Source organism: Schistocerca serialis, chromosome 1 (assembly GCF_023864345.2).
Source record: "Schistocerca serialis cubense isolate TAMUIC-IGC-003099 chromosome 1, iqSchSeri2.2, whole genome shotgun sequence".
NCBI classification, from domain to species: domain Eukaryota; kingdom Metazoa; phylum Arthropoda; class Insecta; order Orthoptera; family Acrididae; genus Schistocerca; species Schistocerca serialis.
Genome location: NC_064638.1, coordinates 1,017,459,586 through 1,017,479,021, shown reverse-complemented (window position 1 = coordinate 1,017,479,021; position 19,436 = coordinate 1,017,459,586). Strand labels below are relative to the sequence as shown.

Here is a 19,436-nt window from a genome sequence, read left to right as displayed (position 1 = left end):
GAAAATTGTCACGTCCTCCATTGCCTTGCCCGAGAAGGGATTACTCAGTACGATTTTTGCCAGGTCATACGGAACAGAAGGTACTCTCAATCCAGAGTTACTATCCCGTGACTCTGATTGCGATTGATCATGACTGTCTTTACGAACCTCAAACTCACAGTTAAGTTCGAAATTTCTTTTCTTCAGGCTCTCAGAGTGCTCTGAAAATGCTTGCACTTGCGGAGTTAAAGCAGCAACTACATCTGCGGTAGTAGCACGCGTTTCTACTATTTTGTGTGCTCTACGTCCACCTCAACGCAACCGATTTTTTTGAAAAAAGGCATGACACAAACACACAAGCAATTCTAAAAAAAAGAATGTAAACACAAATTAATTCATCTCGTGAGTCAGCGTCCATCTACACTCAGTACAGCTACTAGACAGATGATCAGTACGCCTACGTGCAGAACAAACAGCTGCTACAGCTCTGATACACGGCAACGATTCGCAGACAAATTGCAGAATGGACATCTCACTGGCACTAAATTATGACGTCCACCGTTACCTCTAAACAAAGGTATGTCCATGGGTTCCTGTGACTTCACAAAAGTAACTCTAACACAGAACTAACTCTGACAACAAGAGCAAACATAAAAAATTTAAATAAAACTTAGACTCACCGCCTCACATTGTGCTGAGCTGGTACCTGTGTCAAGTGCCACTGCCTCACTAACCGCTCACCATGAACAACTCTCTCATTAAAACGTAGCGCTGGACGTGGACGGACACTTTCCGACACAATGTATTTTGTTGGAAAGCGAACTGACCATGTCCTGAGCCCACGAGCCCAGGGGTTGTAATATATCAGCACTACGGAGAAGTATGGTTTGGGCGAGGGAGATGATTTACGCCGAAGCGTGCACAGAAACACAGTCAAGTGTGTCATTGACTTTATTACATCGAAGATAAACAGTGGGCCTTCTGCCCAACTCGGCAATGCCACCACGCACCTTGCGTGCGTTGGAGCCAACACGAACGCCGCAATCTGCAGCGTTGGCGTCTGGTTGCCCAGCCTTGCTGACGTAGCGATCCACTCGCGCCACGGCAAAGTCGCCGCCGCGTAGCGCCCGTTAGCCAGGGACACGACTGACTGCTCCCTCAAGACGACTCGTGGACCCCATGTAGAGCACCGAAGGGAAGCCGCCTATCTCCGTCGTTGTAGTGAGACTTAGAAACTCCGCCCGAACGCCCAGGGCAGCTGGTTCAGTGCCCACAGTCTGTAGACGGGAGGCCGCGAGTTCGCGTCCCGGTCCGCCGGACGATCTCACCCAGCGAGCGGATGCCAGCAGATGTCTCGCTCCTCGCGCCGGTGTAGCCTGATTAATTCACATTTGTATACAGCGCCCACCGGGTCGTGCCTTCTAGCCTGCGACCGGTGGCGTAACCTGCCTAAAAGAATCGTTTGCAAAATATCAATATTGCCATCGCCTGCCTTCCGATGTGCCAATCGCTCTTTTAATTACTACCTTCCAGCCACGGCTGCGCGAAATTTACAAGAATTTCCAAAATCTTTGCCTGTAATTTTTCGTGGTGCAACAATAATTTAGAGAACGGTTATCATATATATCTGTATGAGAACTCGAGATATTAATACGCAACAAGCTGGTTCGAGTGCAACTATTACATGAAAATTCAATTTCATTAAAGGATTTTCAAATACGTTAGAGGGATACAAGTGTAATGCAAACAACAGTTATACAACTCACTTCTGTTTGTTGTTTTCACGAGATACTTTTTGTAAATAGTGTTCTATTCTTCATCTCATATGGATGTGTGGATACTTTTTAACCGATAATGTATTTGTTTTGATAATAGCCGTCCCACACGTACAAGATTTTTATTTTGCTTAGTTTTCCTTACTATTACTTCGTGGGCCGGGCAGAGATCTCTCGATATCAACGGTGACGATGTCTGATCCCGGACCTTTGTCGTAAGCTGTGTAGCTTCAACTTTAACTTATTTTCCTTTCATTTTCTATCATGTAAGCCTGAAAATTGTCGGTGGCGACCGAAACCGTTCGAAACTTTTCGTGATTTTGTGGACAATAAAATCATATTCAAAAGGATTAAAAAGCGATAGGCGTCGTAGCTACCAACTAATGTACACTACTGGCCAATAAAATTGCTACACCACGAAGATGACGTGCTACAGACGCGAAATTTAACCGACAGGAAGAAGATCCTGTGATATGCAAATGATTAGCTTTTCAGAGCATTCACACAAGGTTGGTGACGGTGGCGACACCTACAACGTGCTGACATGAGGAAAGTTTGCAACCGATTTCTCATACACTAACAGCAGTTCACCGGCAATGCCTGGTGAAACGTTGTTGTGATGCCTCGTGTGAGGAGGAGAAATGTGTAGCATCACGTTTCCGACTTTGATAAAGGTCGGATTGTAGCCTATCGCGATTGCGGTTTATCGTATCGCGACATTGCTGCTCGCGTCGGTCGAGATCCAATGACTGTTACCAGAATATGGAATCGGTGGGTTCAGAAGCGTACTACGTAACGCCGCGCTGAATCCCAACGGCTTCGTATCACTAGCAGTCGAGATGACAGGCATCTTATCCGCATGGCTGTATCGGATCGTGCAGCCGCGTCTCGATCCCTGAGTCAACAGATGTGGACGTTTGCAAGACGACAACCATCTGCACGAACAGTTCGACGACGTTTGCAGAAGCATGGACTATCAGCTCGGAGACCATGGCTGCGGTTACCCTTGACGCTGCACCACAGACAGGAGCGCCTGCGATGGTGTACTCAACGACGAACCTGGGTGCACGAATGGCAAAACGTCATTTTTTCGGATGAATCCAGGTTCTGTTTACAGCATCATGATGGTCGCATCTGTGTTTGGCGACATCGCGGTGAATGCACATTGGACTCGTGTATTCGTCATCGCCATACTGGCGTATCACCCGGCGTGATGGTATGGGGAGCCATTGGTTACACGTCTCGGTCACCTCTTGTTCGCATTGACGGCATTCTGAACTGTGGACTTTACATTTCAGATGTGTTACGACTCGTGGCTCTACCCTTCATTCGATTCCTGGAAACCCTACATTTCAGCAGGGTAATGCACGACTGCATGTTGCAGGTCCTGTACGGGCCTTTCTGGACACAGGATACAGGAAATGTTCGACTGCTGCCCTGGCCCGCACATTCTCCAAATCTCTCACCAATTCAAAACGTCTGGTCAATGGTGGCCGAGTAACTGGCTCGTCACAATACGCCAGTCACTACTCTTGATGAACGGTGGTATCGTGTTGAAGCTCCATGGGCAGCTGTACCTGTACACGCCATCCAAGCTCTGTTTGACTCAATGCCCAGGCGTATCAAGGCCGTTATTACGGCCAGAGGTGGTTGTTGTGGGTACTGATTTCTCAGGACCTATGCACGCAAAGTGTGTGAAAATGTAATCACATGTCAGTTCTAGTATAACATATTTGTCCAATGAATACCCGTTTATCATCCGTATTTCTTCTTGGTGTAGTAATTTTAATGGCCAGTAGTGTATGTTTGTATACGTGAGGTGTCTGTTGTTTCGGCCATGCCCGACAGAAAAGACACTACTCAAATATTCACACTTTTGTGCGAGCGTGACGGCTCCTTGACGTATTTTTCAATGCAGAAGCACTGATATCGTCAGAACTCCTACGGGAATCAATAATTTGCAAGATGGGGGGTAATGGAGGAAAGGCACTGCAAGCCGGCGTGCGATAAGTTGCAAATTTCGGTCGGGGACCGTGTCCAGAATGTCGAAGCGCTTAAGAGTTCCGGTCCGGCACAAATTTTCAGCTTTCTCCATTGCTGTGCCACATTGCCCTGTGTGGCTGAAAGTCTTGAGTTTCCCATTCAGCCTTTCCTTCTCTCTGCCTATCCTCTACTTCATATACACTGATGAGCCAAAACATCATGAACACTGCCCACCGAGCGGTCTAGGGCGCCTTGTCACGGTCCGCGCTGCTCCCCCCGTCGGAGGTTCGAGTCCTCCCTCGGGCATGGGTGTGTGTGTTGTCTTAGTGTAAGTTAGTTTAAGTTAGATTAATTAGTGCGTATGCTTAGGGACCGATGACCTCAGCAGTTTGGTCCCATAAGATCTTACCACAAATTTCCAATATCACTGCCCACCGCGAGGCTGAAGCACTTGACGCAGTAAGAAAAGAGTGTAAGCGGAAGAGAGACGTATGGGCAAACATAACGAAGATACTGGAATCGGAAATCCTGCGGCTGGAACCGAGAATCTCTGAAATATTGAAGTTGGTCGCCTGTTGGCGAACTACTCTCGTGATCTCCTATGGACTGTGGTTGAAGGATGATGAAATAACGAGTGGGCCGTATGGTATTGGACGAACACGTCTCATCACAAAATGCAGAGATCGGAGGATCACTCACTGTGTAGCCCAGGATAGGCAGCGATCTGTGGCAGATCTGACGGCGGAGTACAACGTTCAAAGGTCACTCCTATGTGTTCCTGTGTTGACCCAACGACACCGTCAGCTATGCAACACTGAGTTTTCACCGTCGATCAATGTGTCGCCTGTCGAATGAATCGCTTTTCTTGTGACGCCAGGACGATGACTGGGTCCTTACACGCCGTCATCCAACCATCTGGCTGCACGAAACATATACCGCGCCAAAGATGCAGGCTTGTGAGGGCAGAACTATGCTGTTGGGTACACTGAGTTGTGGTTCCATGGAATCTGTGGAGGTATCACAAGCTGGGAAATGGTCGCGAATTGAACACTGACCTGAAAATAGAATAAATTTCCTTTCACGTCTATGGTCACAAATTTCTAAGTTCTGAGACTACCTGTTTCGGTCAGTAGTGATCGAAACAGATCTGAAGATGGTTATTACTGACCGAAACCGATACTGTAAGGATTTAAAAATTTATAACCATAGACGTAAAGTAAAGGAAATTTATACTCTGGTGGTAATCGCAGGCTTCATGAAAGCGTCGCATCAATTTATGTCTTGTCCAGCAGATGTGCCTAATCTGTACCTATTGGAACACATATCTGTAGCCAGCTGAATGCCCATAAACCACCATCAAGTACGTTTCTTGAATTGCTTGATCTGTGCTTAGACATCTGCTGCCGCATACTTCTGGAATCCTGTCAATGACTTGTAGAATCCATGACAAGCAGAATCTCTGATTACTGTCTTTGAAAAATGGAGCAACACGCTGTTAAACAGGGGTCATAATGTGTTAGCTCATCTGTGTAAATAGCATTACGGTTTCTGGCTGTAGCCGATCAGCATTGTACATGTGGGTTCTTTCCGTTCCGCCTCTAGGTGGCGTGGCTGCGCGTCGACACACAGACGATCCTGACGATTGCGACGCACGTGATCACCAAAAACCACCGCATCGGCGTCACCCACAGCGACCTGCACACGTGGCAGCTACACGTGCGGGACGTGCGGGAGTCCGACCGCGGCTGGTACATGTGCCAGATCAACACAGATCCCATGAAGAGCCAAGTCGGGTACCTGCAAGTGGTCGGTGAGTAAATGCACACATCAGTTTTATACATACTGAAGTTACACTTCAAGAAGTTCAGTTGAAAGGGCATGAATTAATATCCGTATAATCGTCTAAATAAGGATGTCCAACATACGACGTGCAGGCCATAACAGGCCCGCGGCCGCGGAGAATCCGGTCCGCCACAGCCCGACAAAGCTGTTTTTTCAGACACAGCAGTAAGCGAAACAACTTTGATGAGTAATAGAACGGCACATACCATTGTAAAACACCACTCCATTATTCATCAACAACAGCTGTATGCCAAAGTTCTCGATTTGAAGAATGTGAAGGGAAAGGTAGTGCGGACGGTCGGATTCCAACCCAGCGCAAGAGGACTAAATCATAGACAATTTCATGCCCGGGTTATGATGATATATTCTATAAGCGAATTCACTCGCTCAGCAGATCAGCAACTATCACATGATTTTATTCTCTGTTGGGAATAATAAAAATCTTTAAGACCGGCAAAGGAAAAAGTATGATTTTTGGAGAATGAACAATGGTTGAATTATCTTGCTTTTTTAGTTGACGTAACTAAATATCTCGCTGACCTAAAGCTAAAACATATAAATCAGCTATTTGTATAAACGTATGGACATAATCAAGTATTTATTAAAAAGTTTATCTTGTTCAAGAAACAGATAGGGGAAAGATAGTTGGGCCATTGGGAGACCTTGTCTTCGCGAAATAAAGAGACAATGGATTTCAACAAGTATGTTTCTTTGCTGGAAAAAATAAGGACTGGGTTTGAGGAAAGATTACAGATTTTAAACATCAAGGACACTATGTGAAAGTGTTCCAAAGTCCTTTAGAGGTTAAGAATGAAGCCATGTTGCGCGTACAGATGAAGGAAAGATTCAGTTTATAAAAATCAAGAGCTCCATATGAACATATTCCAAACTCCTTTAGAGTTTAAGAATGAACCATGTTACATCTATAGGTGGAACTGATTGAACTTAAAAGTAATCAAAGCCTTCAAACAGCCTACCATAATTTCCTGAAGAATGGGCTGATACAATTTTATAAAAAAAATATATCAAACCCGGGCAGTATCACAACGTATCCAGTTTAACACTTCAGCAGGAATGAAATGTATTAGCGAGCAGTTTTTTTCCCACGAGTGAAAAATGTATAATCTGTAACTAGATCTTCGCTGATAGAATATATCTTCAAAATATTGTGGGACTGTGAAAAAAAGTTCTCATTAAGTTTTCGTTTTATTCGTTTTACTTTTCGTTAACTTCAGTTTCATATTAAGTTTGAAGTATTCCAATACAAGAAATTTTACGTGCCTACCTAAAAAAGTTGTTTGGTTCCCATTGATTCAGTTTATTTACTAAATTTTTATTTGGCTGGTCCGCTAAAGTCATAAAAGTTAACAATGCAGCCAACTTCGAAATTTAGTTGGACGCTGAAGATCTAAATAATAATGCTTTCGCCGTTTGATTGCTATTTTAATTCGTTTGCAACTCTGTTGCAGTTTCGACTCTGTAGACGTGATTCATTGTAGTCTTCTCGAAATTAATTACACTGAGTGCTGTAGCACATCTCAAGAACATCACATTCGTGTTTGACGATACGAGCATGTAGTACGTCAAGTGGCGCTGCCATGACTGTCTCTGTATGAAGAATGTTATGTTGTAGACTTATGCTTTTTTTTACCATCAGTCTGCTGACTGCTTTGATACGACCAAACCTGAATTTTGATCCTGTGCCAACCTAACTTACAGCTAACGTCCATAATTATTTGTTGCATCAATTCCAGTTTTTGCCTTCCCTCTGTTACCTCCCTCTGGTGCCGTGAAGGTTGTTCATTGATGTCTCAACATATCTTTTATCATTCTGTCCCATCATATAGTCGGTATTCACCACACATTCCTTTCCTCCCCGAATCCGCGAAGTGCCTCCTCATTCATTACCTTGTCGGTCCAACGAATTCTGAACATTCATCTAATAAAAAAATCGCACCCCAAACTCTTCATTTCAGTTTTTTCTACTGTCCATGACTCACTTCCATACAATTCTGTGCTCTAAATGTGTACTGTCTGAAATTTCTTCCTGAAATTAAGGCCTATGTTTGATACAAAAGGACTTCTTCCAGCGAGGAATGCCCTCACATCCTGTGATAATCTGCTTATTTCGTTCTTCCTGCTTAATTCTTCATGATTAATTTCGCTACCACGGTAGCGGAATTCCTTCACTTCGTGTACAGAGCCGAAGAGGCGTTAGTATCCAAAAGGAAATAAGAACGAGAAAGCATTATTATTTAATCTCCTAACAATAGGAAAATCGTCTGTACAATCGATTGCACTTGTTTTCTGTCCCATTGTTGTTATAAATACATACCTTCTCTTTGACTAGAGGAATGAATATGGGGAAAAGGTACATATGTTTTTGGATAGGGTCCGCCTTTGACAAAACACAGTTTCGTTTTTTAACCCAAACATGTTTCACTGCAGTTGCAGCATTTTCAGTGGGCCTTTATTTTACGGCTTTTTACCACATGGTGTGGTTTTTCTGATACATCAGAAAAACCACACCATGTGGTTAAAAGCCATAAAATAAAAGCCCACTGGAGATGCTGCAACTGCAGTGAAAGATGTTTGGGTTAAAAAACAAAATTGTGTTTTGCTGAAGGCAGATCCTATCCAAAAACATATGTATTGTTAACACAAACACGGAAAAAAGAGCTTGAACCCCAAGATGATTATGGGGAGAAGGTTTCGGTCTGCTGTATCCACCATTTATAAAGTAGAATTATGGTTTATTTTAGGCTTACCAACGATTCAATAACGCAAAATCATGACCCACGGCTTGTATGTCGATAGATACAGCGTCCACACTACCAATAACACAAAATGTTGGCACATAATATCCAGGGCCACATACACAATGGAGAAACGCACTCTTTTGAAAACTAAAACAAAAACGCATTAAACTAAAGGACGATTTAGCGCTCAGTATTTTCTGTAAACGCACACACGAACATCTAATAACCATATTATGCATTTTGGGCTCCACTGCTGTCAGACGTTAAATAACGTTCATCTTCCACAGCTCTTAATTTGTAAATAACTTTCAACAGTTACCGTGGTCTTTAAAATATTATACAAACCTAATGACGCCTTTCCATATTGAGCACATGTTTGTAGCATACAGAAATTCTAATTTTTATGGGATGAGTTAGTAGTATCGTATACATGAGAAATCAACAATAACAGTAAGTCTACGATGATGTGCTTACGGATAGAAGGGTGTTGCTAATTCCAGAGAAGTCAGAAATGTCATAAATCCTCTGGTCGCCCAGATGACCCTTTCGGCACCACTCTCCCAATATTTCACTACAGATTAAGCAGACTTTCGTCGAGAAAATTCAAGGTGGTGGAAAATAGCACCTTATTCCCTACGTAGAAATGATGGCAAACAAAAAATGGTTTTTTGGTCCTCACTCTATTGACTGGTTTGGTGCAGCCCACCACTAATTCCTATTTTGTGCCAAACTCTTCATCTCAGAGTAGCACTTGCACCCTGCATCCTGAATTATTTGTCGTATATATGAGAATCTCTGTTTTTCCCTAGAGTTTTTACACCCAACAGCTCATTTTAGTGCCTTTGATGCTTGATGTCTTAATACGTGTTTCATCATCCCGTCTGTTCTTCTCGTCAGTGTTTCATACGTACTTCTTTCCTTGTTCCGTCTATGAAAAACCATCTCATTCCTTGTCCTGTAAGTGCTTCTGCAGGAAGACAGAGATTGGAACACATCAAGCAAATAATTGAGGACGTAGGTTGCAATTGGTACTCTGAGATGAAAAGGTTAATTCAAGGCGGGTCGCACCAAACCAACTGGAAGGCTGATGCTTTCTGTTATTCAGTTTTTGTATGTCCTCCATGCGTAGTCCTTCAAGTATTATTTTTCTTCCAATGCAAATCTACATCGTGGTCATACGTCAAGTTAAAATGACTGTAAATTTGAATAATTCAGTTTTAGTGGTGTATTTTTGGGAGTACAGTTGGGTTGTTGACGCAACGAACAACTCGACTGTGCATCCGAAAAACCACCATTAATAAATATTGCCAAGAAAAGGTAAGAGATCGTATCATACTTTTGCTAGATTAAAATAGCAGGAAAGTATTCTCTTCTCTTGAGACTGTTGAACATCAGTTTCTGCCAGAGAGGTGTACCTAAATACTCCGCAAGTCACTCTATGATGCGCGATAGAGGGTTAAGATGTTGTGACTGACGGAAAGGAACAGCTCAGTTGCTACAACGCACTTCATGTAGTTGACAGTCCCTCGTGGACGATTTTTTCAAAGACAGTTCTAAATATTTGTCATCTGTCTGTCATATTAGGCACGGTGGACGTCTTATATTATACCAGACGCCTCACTTGTTTCAGTGTGAAGTGTAATGGCATTTTAAACTGCAACTTGCAACTTGTGATACTATGCCAGCAGTTGAAATTTGACTTTGTTACTGAAAGCATGTAGCAATGCACGGAACAGAGAAACGTGAGGTAGTAGCCTCCAGAGTGTAAAGTTATTTCAACGCAAACAGAATATCCAGAGGTGTCCAAAAAGGACACGTGACACAATTTAAAAGATATGGTTAAGTAAATATTAAACGTATCATAGTTAAAGTAAATGAGATAAAGAATTATCAATTTATTACAGAGTTACAAAAGTAGTCTTTAACGAAATTTAACTCAGTTTAAAAGTCATACAATTTTCAGTTGAAAATCCGAATTACTCTATCATTAGCAAGATGAACAAACAGAATAAGACTTCAGTGATTAAAAGTAATCTAGCTGTAATCTGCTTCTCTGTAATAGGATAGCTGACTCAACACATCGATCATGGTCGGCTTTTCACATGCGAAAATGTTGTTTACAAATTAGAAAGGCCACTTATGGCAATCAGCCACTTTGCTATAATGTAAACGCAAAAGTGTTCTACACATACTTTACTTGCAAAAAGGAGTACACACAATTAATGGCGCATGGAACACGGGATCTGTGCTGGAAATAATTACAGGCTGAGCAATACTCGGCACACTGCTGTGCATGAAAATCATAATATACACATATTACCAAGAAAAGTTCAACTTACACTACAAGTAAAACTTGGCCCGTGGCCTTAAAACTAATAGATTTCTGGAGAAGTAACCTAATACAGGTTGGCCTCACCACATTAAAAATTCCTTATGAAAACACGTTGAGAGCCTCCAGCATTGTTCTTATTTTATGTTGCCAAAGGGTGGCCAGGACCATTACAATAGAATTGGTCTCGGATAGCGAAACCTCTAGTTCAGGTTTAACAAATGAAGGCTCTCCAGATTCAATATAGTGCAGTAGCTTACATGGAATTCCAGTACATCATCAGCCAAATCTGCCTCAGTAACCTGCCTCTAAGAGTTTAAGTGCCATTCGGTGGTAATCTCCCGTCAATTGCGATACAGCACACCCAGCGACGATTACTGCTAAATTACTCATCTCCTCACGGTACGCCATATTCCATCCTATAGGAGGGTATCAAGACTGGATACAATCCGTCTGTTGTGTAGCATATCATTCCAGCACTCAAGCATTCACCGAGCAAGAAAAGGTCGCGCATGAGCGTCCGGGGCTAAGTTTCCTTAGCTGCTTCTATGTGTGCCCATAATCGGGAGGCCGCGAAATTCGTCACCCAACGACGAGCTCATTGGCTGCACTCGAAACCGATCGATATGAGCCGGTGCGCAGCCAAAATACAAAAAAAGTGAAGGAAGAAAAACGGTGAGGGAGGCAGGGAGTGGTCATGTAAGAGGCATAACACTTTTTTCTGGCCCATTTTCTGTTGAAAAAAAGCCAGAATTTCTTGTGGGACATCGTGGAATATTACCACTTCAGCTCCCAGAGTTTCAGGAAGATACGTTGGGTTAGGTAGCTACACGCAGCCTTCAAAATGACGTCTGTAACGGAGGTGGGTTCCAAGCAGAGAGCAGTCATTGAGTTTCTTTTCGAGGAAAACCACAGCATGGCAGATATTCATAGGCGCTTGCAGAATGTCTACGGATACCTGTCGGTGAACAAAAGCTCGGTGAGTCGTTGAGCGAGGCGTCTGTCGTCATCGCAACAAGGTCGAGCAAATGTATCCAATTTCCCGCGTGCCGGCCCAGCCGCTCTCAGCTGTAACCGGTGCAATGTTGGAATGTGTGGACACTCTCACTAGAGCTGTTCGTCGGAACACAATCAAACACTTCACTGCTGAAGTGGACGTCTCTGGTTGTAGTGCTGACACCTTTGCCCACCAGTTGGGGTATTCAGGAGTGTGTGCTCGCTGGATTCCTCGCTGCCTAACATTAAAGAGTTACGAAGGACCATCTGTGAGGAATTCCTTGTGCGTTATAAGGGTGATCGTGAAATTTTTTTTTGTAAATCATCGTCACAGGTGACGAAACATGTGTCCAACACTTCGAACTGGAAACAAAACGGCAATCATGGAGTGGCGTCACACCACCTCTCCTCTGGAGAAAAAACAAGTCGCACCCCCAGACGGTAAAGTCTTCTGGGACTCTGAAATGGTTTTCTGTTTTATGTCCTCCCTCATGGTGCAATGATCAGCTGTGAACTATATTGTGCTACTCTCAGGAAACCGCCACAAAAATGCAAACAGATGTCTCCTTCTCCACGACAATGCAAGGCTTCACACAAGTCCGCGAGTCCGAGAGGAGCTACCAAAATTTCACTGGATGCTCTTCCTCATCTTCGCTACAGCCCGGACCCCGCAGGTGTATTGGAATCCTGAAAAAATTTTAAAAAACCTGCTTTTAGAAAAAAGTTGTTGTATTTATTACTGAACGCCCCTCGTAGTTTGTGTAACAATGTTGAGACTCCAGATTAGTCTGATGTACCTCTTCAGTGTAAGTAAAATTCTAACAACAATTTTTTTAAAGAGAGAAGCAATTATTTTGACTACGTATCGATTTTATGGTATGAATAGATGGAAGTGGAAGGTAGGGAAGCGTGATTGAGAGTAATTTAGAACGACAGGCTCGAATGTCTCATGGGTGATGTTGTAAGTATCTTATAACGCAGGCGAAATATATACGGTCGTGATTTATGAAGAGTCAATAAAACAGACAATAAGTGTGATAACAGCACTTTTACGATTTCCTAACCCAGATAGTTTCATGTAGGGCTTGGTAATTCTTACGATGGTGTACTTCGTATCTGTCTCAAGCAGTAATCTAAGACTGAGTCAAGGCACTGCTGGTTTTACCTGTTTGAAGCTTGCAACAGGACACCGCAGTGGTCACCTATGGACAAAACCAGGCTATGAACCTTTGCTGTACCACTTTGCTATGCTATCCATTACTTTACTTCTACAATTGTTTACGTATCAAACACGTGTTAGCACATTCATCTCCAAAATTGAAAAACATGAACTAATACAATAAAATAATTATTGATTATTTATCTCATTATATTGGCTCCATTCTTAAAGTTAATGTCGAAATTTTTTTCTTCAGAACCAAAGCAACTAACTTTAAATATTCAAAAGTCTACAGATCAGGTTCTTGTTATAGTGGAAAGTAAAATTCAGCTTTTGTAAGTCTTTCGTTTAACTCATTTGCCACTTTCTGGGCAATTTTTTATATCAATATGATTATAAGATCTTCTGTTAGAAGCATTTCACAGCCGGCCGGTGTGGCCGAGCTGTTCTAGGCGCTTCAGTCTGGAACCGCGCGACCGCTACGGTCGCAGGTTCGAATCCTGCCTCGGGCATGGATGTGTGTGATGTCCTTAGGTTAGTTACGTTTAAGTAGTTGTAAGTTCTCGGGGACTGATGACCTCAGATGTTAAGTCCTATAATGCTCAGAGCCATTTGAACCATTTGAAGCATTTCACGTTTTAATTTCAATTTCAAACTATTTTACTATTTGCTCTCTACAAGAAGTTTAGTTCATGAGTTCTCCTCAAGAACCCCACAATAACCTCCACCTTATAACTACCATGTATCGAGATGCAACAAGCAATGGCAGCGCCAAAGTAAATGTAATTCAAAGTTTTACAGCAAGCTTGATCCGGTCTTATGCGATGTTTAAGTGATGTATGTAAAGGTAGACCGCAGGTTTTGTGCAATCCACAGCGCCTTCAAATACCATGCACAAGATTTTCATATTCTCTCGCTCGCTCCAAAAACTATTAGTCCCACATAAAAATTGCCAGGACGTTTTTGTAGGAAGCTAAATGTAGTTAAATTTTTTACCGGGCTACGTTTTTTGTAGAGGCCGTAGTTTTCGAATTATTCAAGAAAAATATACAAAAGTGACCTTCAATCGCATTTTTCTTGAATACCTCGAAAACCGTGGCCTACAGCGAAAACTATCCCAATACAAAATTTAGTTACATTAAATTTCATACAAAACGGTCCCATTCATTTTCCTGTCGGACTAACGGCCTGCTCGTATATGGTTTCTGAAGGAGTTGCACTTTGCATAAAACCGTTCGTTAGGAGCAGCTGAATCACCCCATATGTATCAAATACATGTGGTGAGGAGGCTGGAGGCTTCAAAACCGATAACTTCAAAACTGCAGTGAGAGGTTAACAGTAAGATTTTCACAGCCGGCCGCTGTGGCCGAGCGGTTCTAGGTGCTTCAGTCCGGAACCGCGCTGCTGCTACGGTTGTAGGTTCGAATGCTGCCTCGGGCATTGTTGTGTTTGATGTTCTTAGATTAGTTAGGTTTAAGTAGTTCTACTTCTAGGGGACTAATGATCTCAGATGTTAAGTCCCATAGTGCTTAGAGCCATTTGAAACATTTTAGAATTTATTTTCTCCTCAGTTCAGTAGTGTTCCTCGTCATTATTTAAACGAACTATCCATCCAATCTTCAGCATACTTCTGTAACACCACATTTCGAAACCAGTTCCAGTCTTGTCTGAACTGTTTATCATCCACGTTTGAATTCCGTACGTAGCTACACTTAAGACACCTGCAGATGAGACTTCCTGACAAATTTGTGTTCGACGTAAACTGTTCTCTTCTTCACAAACGCCTTTCTTGCTGTTACAGATCTGCATTTTATAACCTTTCTGCTTCACTACTTTTAGCGTTCCGTTTTATATTCTAATTCCTTGAACGTTGCCACATTTAACTCATCTCTTATTCCGTTATCCTTGTTTCAATTTTCTTAATATGAAGCTTATAACTTGTTTCTAAGACACTGTAGACTCATTGAACAAGTGCCTGTGGCTAACCTCAGACTTTATTTTGATTTAACTTTAATTACCTTTGCAATTTTATTCTTGGTTCCCTACGCAGCTTCCTATATATTCAGACTGAATTAAAACGAAGTTAGGTTACAATCATGTCTCGCTCCCTTTTCAGTTATAGCTTCCGTTTCAAATCATTCAAATCTACTTAATTTCGTCAAATTTCTGTACAAGCTATAGTTTTATCGACGCTACCTTCTGAATTTGAAAAGGTGTATTCCTGCACACTGAGGAAGCAAAATTCATGGGATACCTCCTAATACTGTGCCGAACTTCCTTTTGTCCGGATTGGAGCAGCAACTGGACGTAACATGGACTGAACAAGTCGTTGGAAGTCCCCTGCAGAAATACTGAGCCACACTGTCTCTATCCACAATTGCGAAAATGTTGCCGGTTCAGCATTTTGTTCACGAACTGACCTCTCGATTATGCCCCATAAATATTTGGTGGTTGGCCAAACCATTCGCTCGAATTTTCCAGAATGTTCTTCAAACTAATGGCGATTAACTGTGGCCCAGTGGCATGGCTGCCGTCCTAAGGCGACCGGGTTCGATTCCCGGCTGGGTCGGGGATTTTCTTCGCTCAGGGACTGGGTGTTGTGTTGTCTTCATCATCATTTCATCCCCACCCGGCGCGCAGGTCGCCCAATGTGGCGCCGAATGTAATAAGAACTGCATCAAGGCGGCCGGACCTGCCCCGTAGGGGGCCTCCCGGCAAATGACGCCAAACGCTCATTTCCATTTCATTTCCAGTGGCATGGCGCATTGTCATTCATAAAAATTCCATGAATGGCTGTAAATGGTCTCGAAGTAGCCGAATATAACGATTTCCAGTCAATGATCGGTTCAGTCGGACCAGAGATACCAGTCCATTGTAAGTAAACACATCCCCCACTATTATGGAGCCACCGTCAATTCGACTGCTTGGATCCATTGTTTCGTTGGGTCTGGCCCACAGTCCAACCCTGCCTTCAGCTCTGACCACGCCTCGGTTTTCCAGTCGTCTAAAGCCCAACCGATAGGCTCACGAGCCCGGGAGAGACGCTGCAGGCAAAGTCGAGCTGTTAGCATAGCCACTCGCGTCGGTCATCTGCTCGCAAGGCCCACGTATGTTACACATTCATTTCTGCGGCTATTTCACGCAGTGTAGATAGTCTGTTAGCACTTAAAACTGCATGCAAACTCCGCTGCTGTTGGTCGTTAAGCCAAGGCCGCCGGCCACTGCTTGTCTGTGATGAGAAGTAATGCCTGAAACTTGTTATTCTCGGCACACTGTTGACACTACGGATTTTGGAATATTGAATTCCTTAACGATCTCCGAAATGAAATGTCCTGTGTGTCTAGCTCTAACTATTATTCCAGTTCAGTTCCTGTTGTGCGTCCATAATAACTTCGTAAACTTTTCACATGATCCACCTAAGTGAAAATGGCAGCTCCGCCAATGCACTGTCATTTTATACCTTGTGTACGCTCTACCACCGTCGTCTGTATAGGTGCATATCGCTATCCCACGACTTTTGTCACCTCAGTGAATTGTATAACATGCCCTGCTATGTACTGTTTTATCTGCGGTGCCTACGTATGTCATACGAACTTTCAGTGTCGTCATTGTATACTAATTCTGATGCTCGTAATTCGAATAAATAAAATGAAGAGTTTGATTTATGGAGATATGGTTATATACAGTGAGGCGCACGAAATGTGTTACCATTTTGTTTTTGAATATAAACTTTATTGTCAATACAGTCTGAAAGGAACATATACTACAATGAAGAACCGTCCATGGAGATTTGTTCTAACTGTCCACCATTTCGTTTCCTAACTTCCTTCAAACGAACACTGAAGTTAGTGATTACCCTACGGCACATGTCTTCCGTAATTTCATTGCAAGCTTGAAGAATAAGCCTTCTGAGCTCCATTAAATCACGTGGACGTTTTGGGAAATTTTTTTCCTTTGGGTACCTCCAAAGAAAAAAGTCACATGGATTGACGTCTGGACTATTGGGGGGCCAATTTTGTCCGTCATTGAAGCGACCTGGAAACCCGAGTGAAATGATCCGCATGTCGAAATGCTCGTGTAAAAACTCCAACACAGTGTTTACAGTATGTGGCCTTGCTCCATCTTGCTTGAACCATCGCGTGTCGAATGGCATGGCAGTGGCAAGAATCTGTGGAATGAAGCTATTGCGAAGCATGCTCAAATAACGCTCGCTGTTCACAGTTTCTTCAAAGAAAAAGGGTCCAATAAGTCCGTGACTGGAAATTGCTGACCACACTGTAATCCTCGGAGCGTAATGTTGTCGTTCATGAAGCACTTGTGGGTTTTCAGTGGCCCATAAGCGTAAATTTTGTTTGTTAACCGCCGGCCGGTGTGGCCGTGCGGTTCTAGGCGCTTCAGTTTGGAACCGCGTGATCGCTACGGTCGCAGGTTCGAATCCTGCCTCGGGCATGGATGTGTGTGATGTCCTTATGTTAGTTTGGTTTCAGCAGTTCTAAGTTCTAGGGGACTGATGACCTCAGATGTTGAGTCCCATAGTGCTCTGAGCCATTTGAACCATTTGTTTGTTAACCACACCGTCTAAATGAAAATGCGCCTCGTCTGAAAAACAAACGTTGTTGAGAGCTTCTTCCCTATCCCCCGCCCACTGAGCAAACAGTAGTCTCTGCTGCTTGTGTTCTTCAGTGAACTTACGTGCACAGGTCATCTTGTATGGGCACATACGGAGGTCACTTTTAAGAATGCATTGAACGGAGCGTCTGGATATTCCCAGTTGCACTGCTGCCTTTCTACACGATTTCTCTGCACGGCAACTCGTACCGCTTCAGTATTCTCCGGCGAACAAACAGGCTTAGGCCGAGGTCGCTTCGCTTCCAATACTGTTCCTTCCTGTACAAATTTATCGTACAACCTGTGGATGGTCTTCTTGCAAGGGACCCATCCTGTGTTAAACTGTTGTCGAAAACGCCTCTGAGTCACAACAAGCCTTTTCGTTTAATGAAAAAGTAACACAATTGCCGATCGTTGCTGTGTCGTCAAGCCTTCCATTGTCAGTCATTGCTGCTTACTAGTCTCCTAGCGGCAGTATCGTGAATTACACGTCATTTCGTAACTCATTTGTTTTTCCAAGCTCTGCTGGCACTGCTGTAGAGATCCCAGGGGGATATCTAATGTGCGTCGTAAATTGTGAAAGAAACAATTGGTAACACATATCGCGCGCCACTCTGTAAATCTACGACGATTGTGTTGTATCTCTGATACATAGAGAGGCAGTTCCAAGGCAGTGAAAGCACAAGGAATTTCTGTTCCCGACCGCTGCACTTCTTGCAGGCTGGTCGTTTCACTTCCCATTACGCCGCCTTCGCTGAACGCACCCAAAATTAGTGGTGTTTAAATATTTAAGTCCCGCACGGAGCGCGTCGCGTGGCCATTCAGCGCGGCGTCACTTGTGGGCGACTTGGCGCGCTCTTTTCATCTCTGGGCGCGCCCCCGCCCGCTCCCCCGCCCCCACTTTGCGGCCTTTCGTTATTCAGACGTCGGCTCAAAGGCCGGCCCTGAGACAGCGGAATCCCATCTTGGGGAACAAATCCAGTTTGGAAGTGAAATGCGGAGCCGGCAGTATTTGAGGGGAGCAGAACTTGCGGCAGACCCGCGGAAGCCAAAAACAACCGACCGGCGCTCCTGATACTTTAATCCGACAATCCGAGGGAACCGAAGAAAGCCAATTGCACATCCTTCAGAAGAGGGCCGTAGAAATGTAACGGAAGGCATTTTCTCCGAGGGTCGTAGCTGCTCGGGATGAAAATAATTTTTGTCGGAAGGGTGAAGTTTGCTGAGTCCAGATAAAATATTTACCTTTCTCTATTACTCTTATTCAAAAAAGCTCTACGAACAACGTCACGATAAAATTTATGACCTACGTATTTGATGTTCAAACTACTACATCTCCAGGTATTCGTACTTAATCTCTAATTCCGGGTGATCAAAAAGTCAGTATAAATTTGAAAACACACATGTTTGGAATGACATGGGATTTTATTAGAACCAAAAAAGTACAAAAGTTCACAAAATATCCGACATATGGCGCTGGACAGCAAGACCTCAGTAACTGCGCATGACAATTGTGTATAAAAGGAGCTGTAATGACAGAGAGAATCAGATGCGCCGGCAGTCGCAGCATGTTGACGTTACCTGAAAAGGAGCTTTCAGTGAAGCTGTATTATCAGAATGGGAAATGTGCTAGTTCAGCGTTACGATCCTATCGCCATAAGAAGGGGATTCGAACGGGTAAAGGTCCGTTGACAAATGCAGCTGTGGTGAGAATGATTTCGTACCCTCCGATCCTATCCGTACAAAATCCATCGGCATCATGAACTGTTACCTGGCGATTTAGTGAAGCAGAGGGCATTTGCGGTTTGGGCGTTTCAAAAGATGGCGGAAGATGACGATTGGTTGAGTAACGTGTTGTGGACCGACGAAGCTCATTTCACGCTCCGAGGGTCTGTCAACGCCCACAACTGCAGAATTTGGGCTACCGAAAATCCTAGAACTGTCGTGGAAACTCCATTGCACGACGAGAAAGTCACGGCATGGGTTGGATTTACCACATCTACCGT

General features: G+C 43.6%; 1 protein-coding gene across 1 annotated transcript in view; it reads left to right on the top strand.

The window, feature by feature from the left end:
- LOC126455015 (lachesin-like) overlaps positions 1 to 19,436 on the top strand; it is a 1,274,520-nt gene that overhangs the window by 638,486 nt on the left and 616,598 nt on the right. The window contains exon 3 of the mRNA XM_050091143.1: positions 5,340 to 5,547. Coding sequence (XP_049947100.1) covers positions 5,340 to 5,547 — 208 coding nt within the window. The remainder of the gene's footprint in view (positions 1 to 5,339; positions 5,548 to 19,436) is intronic.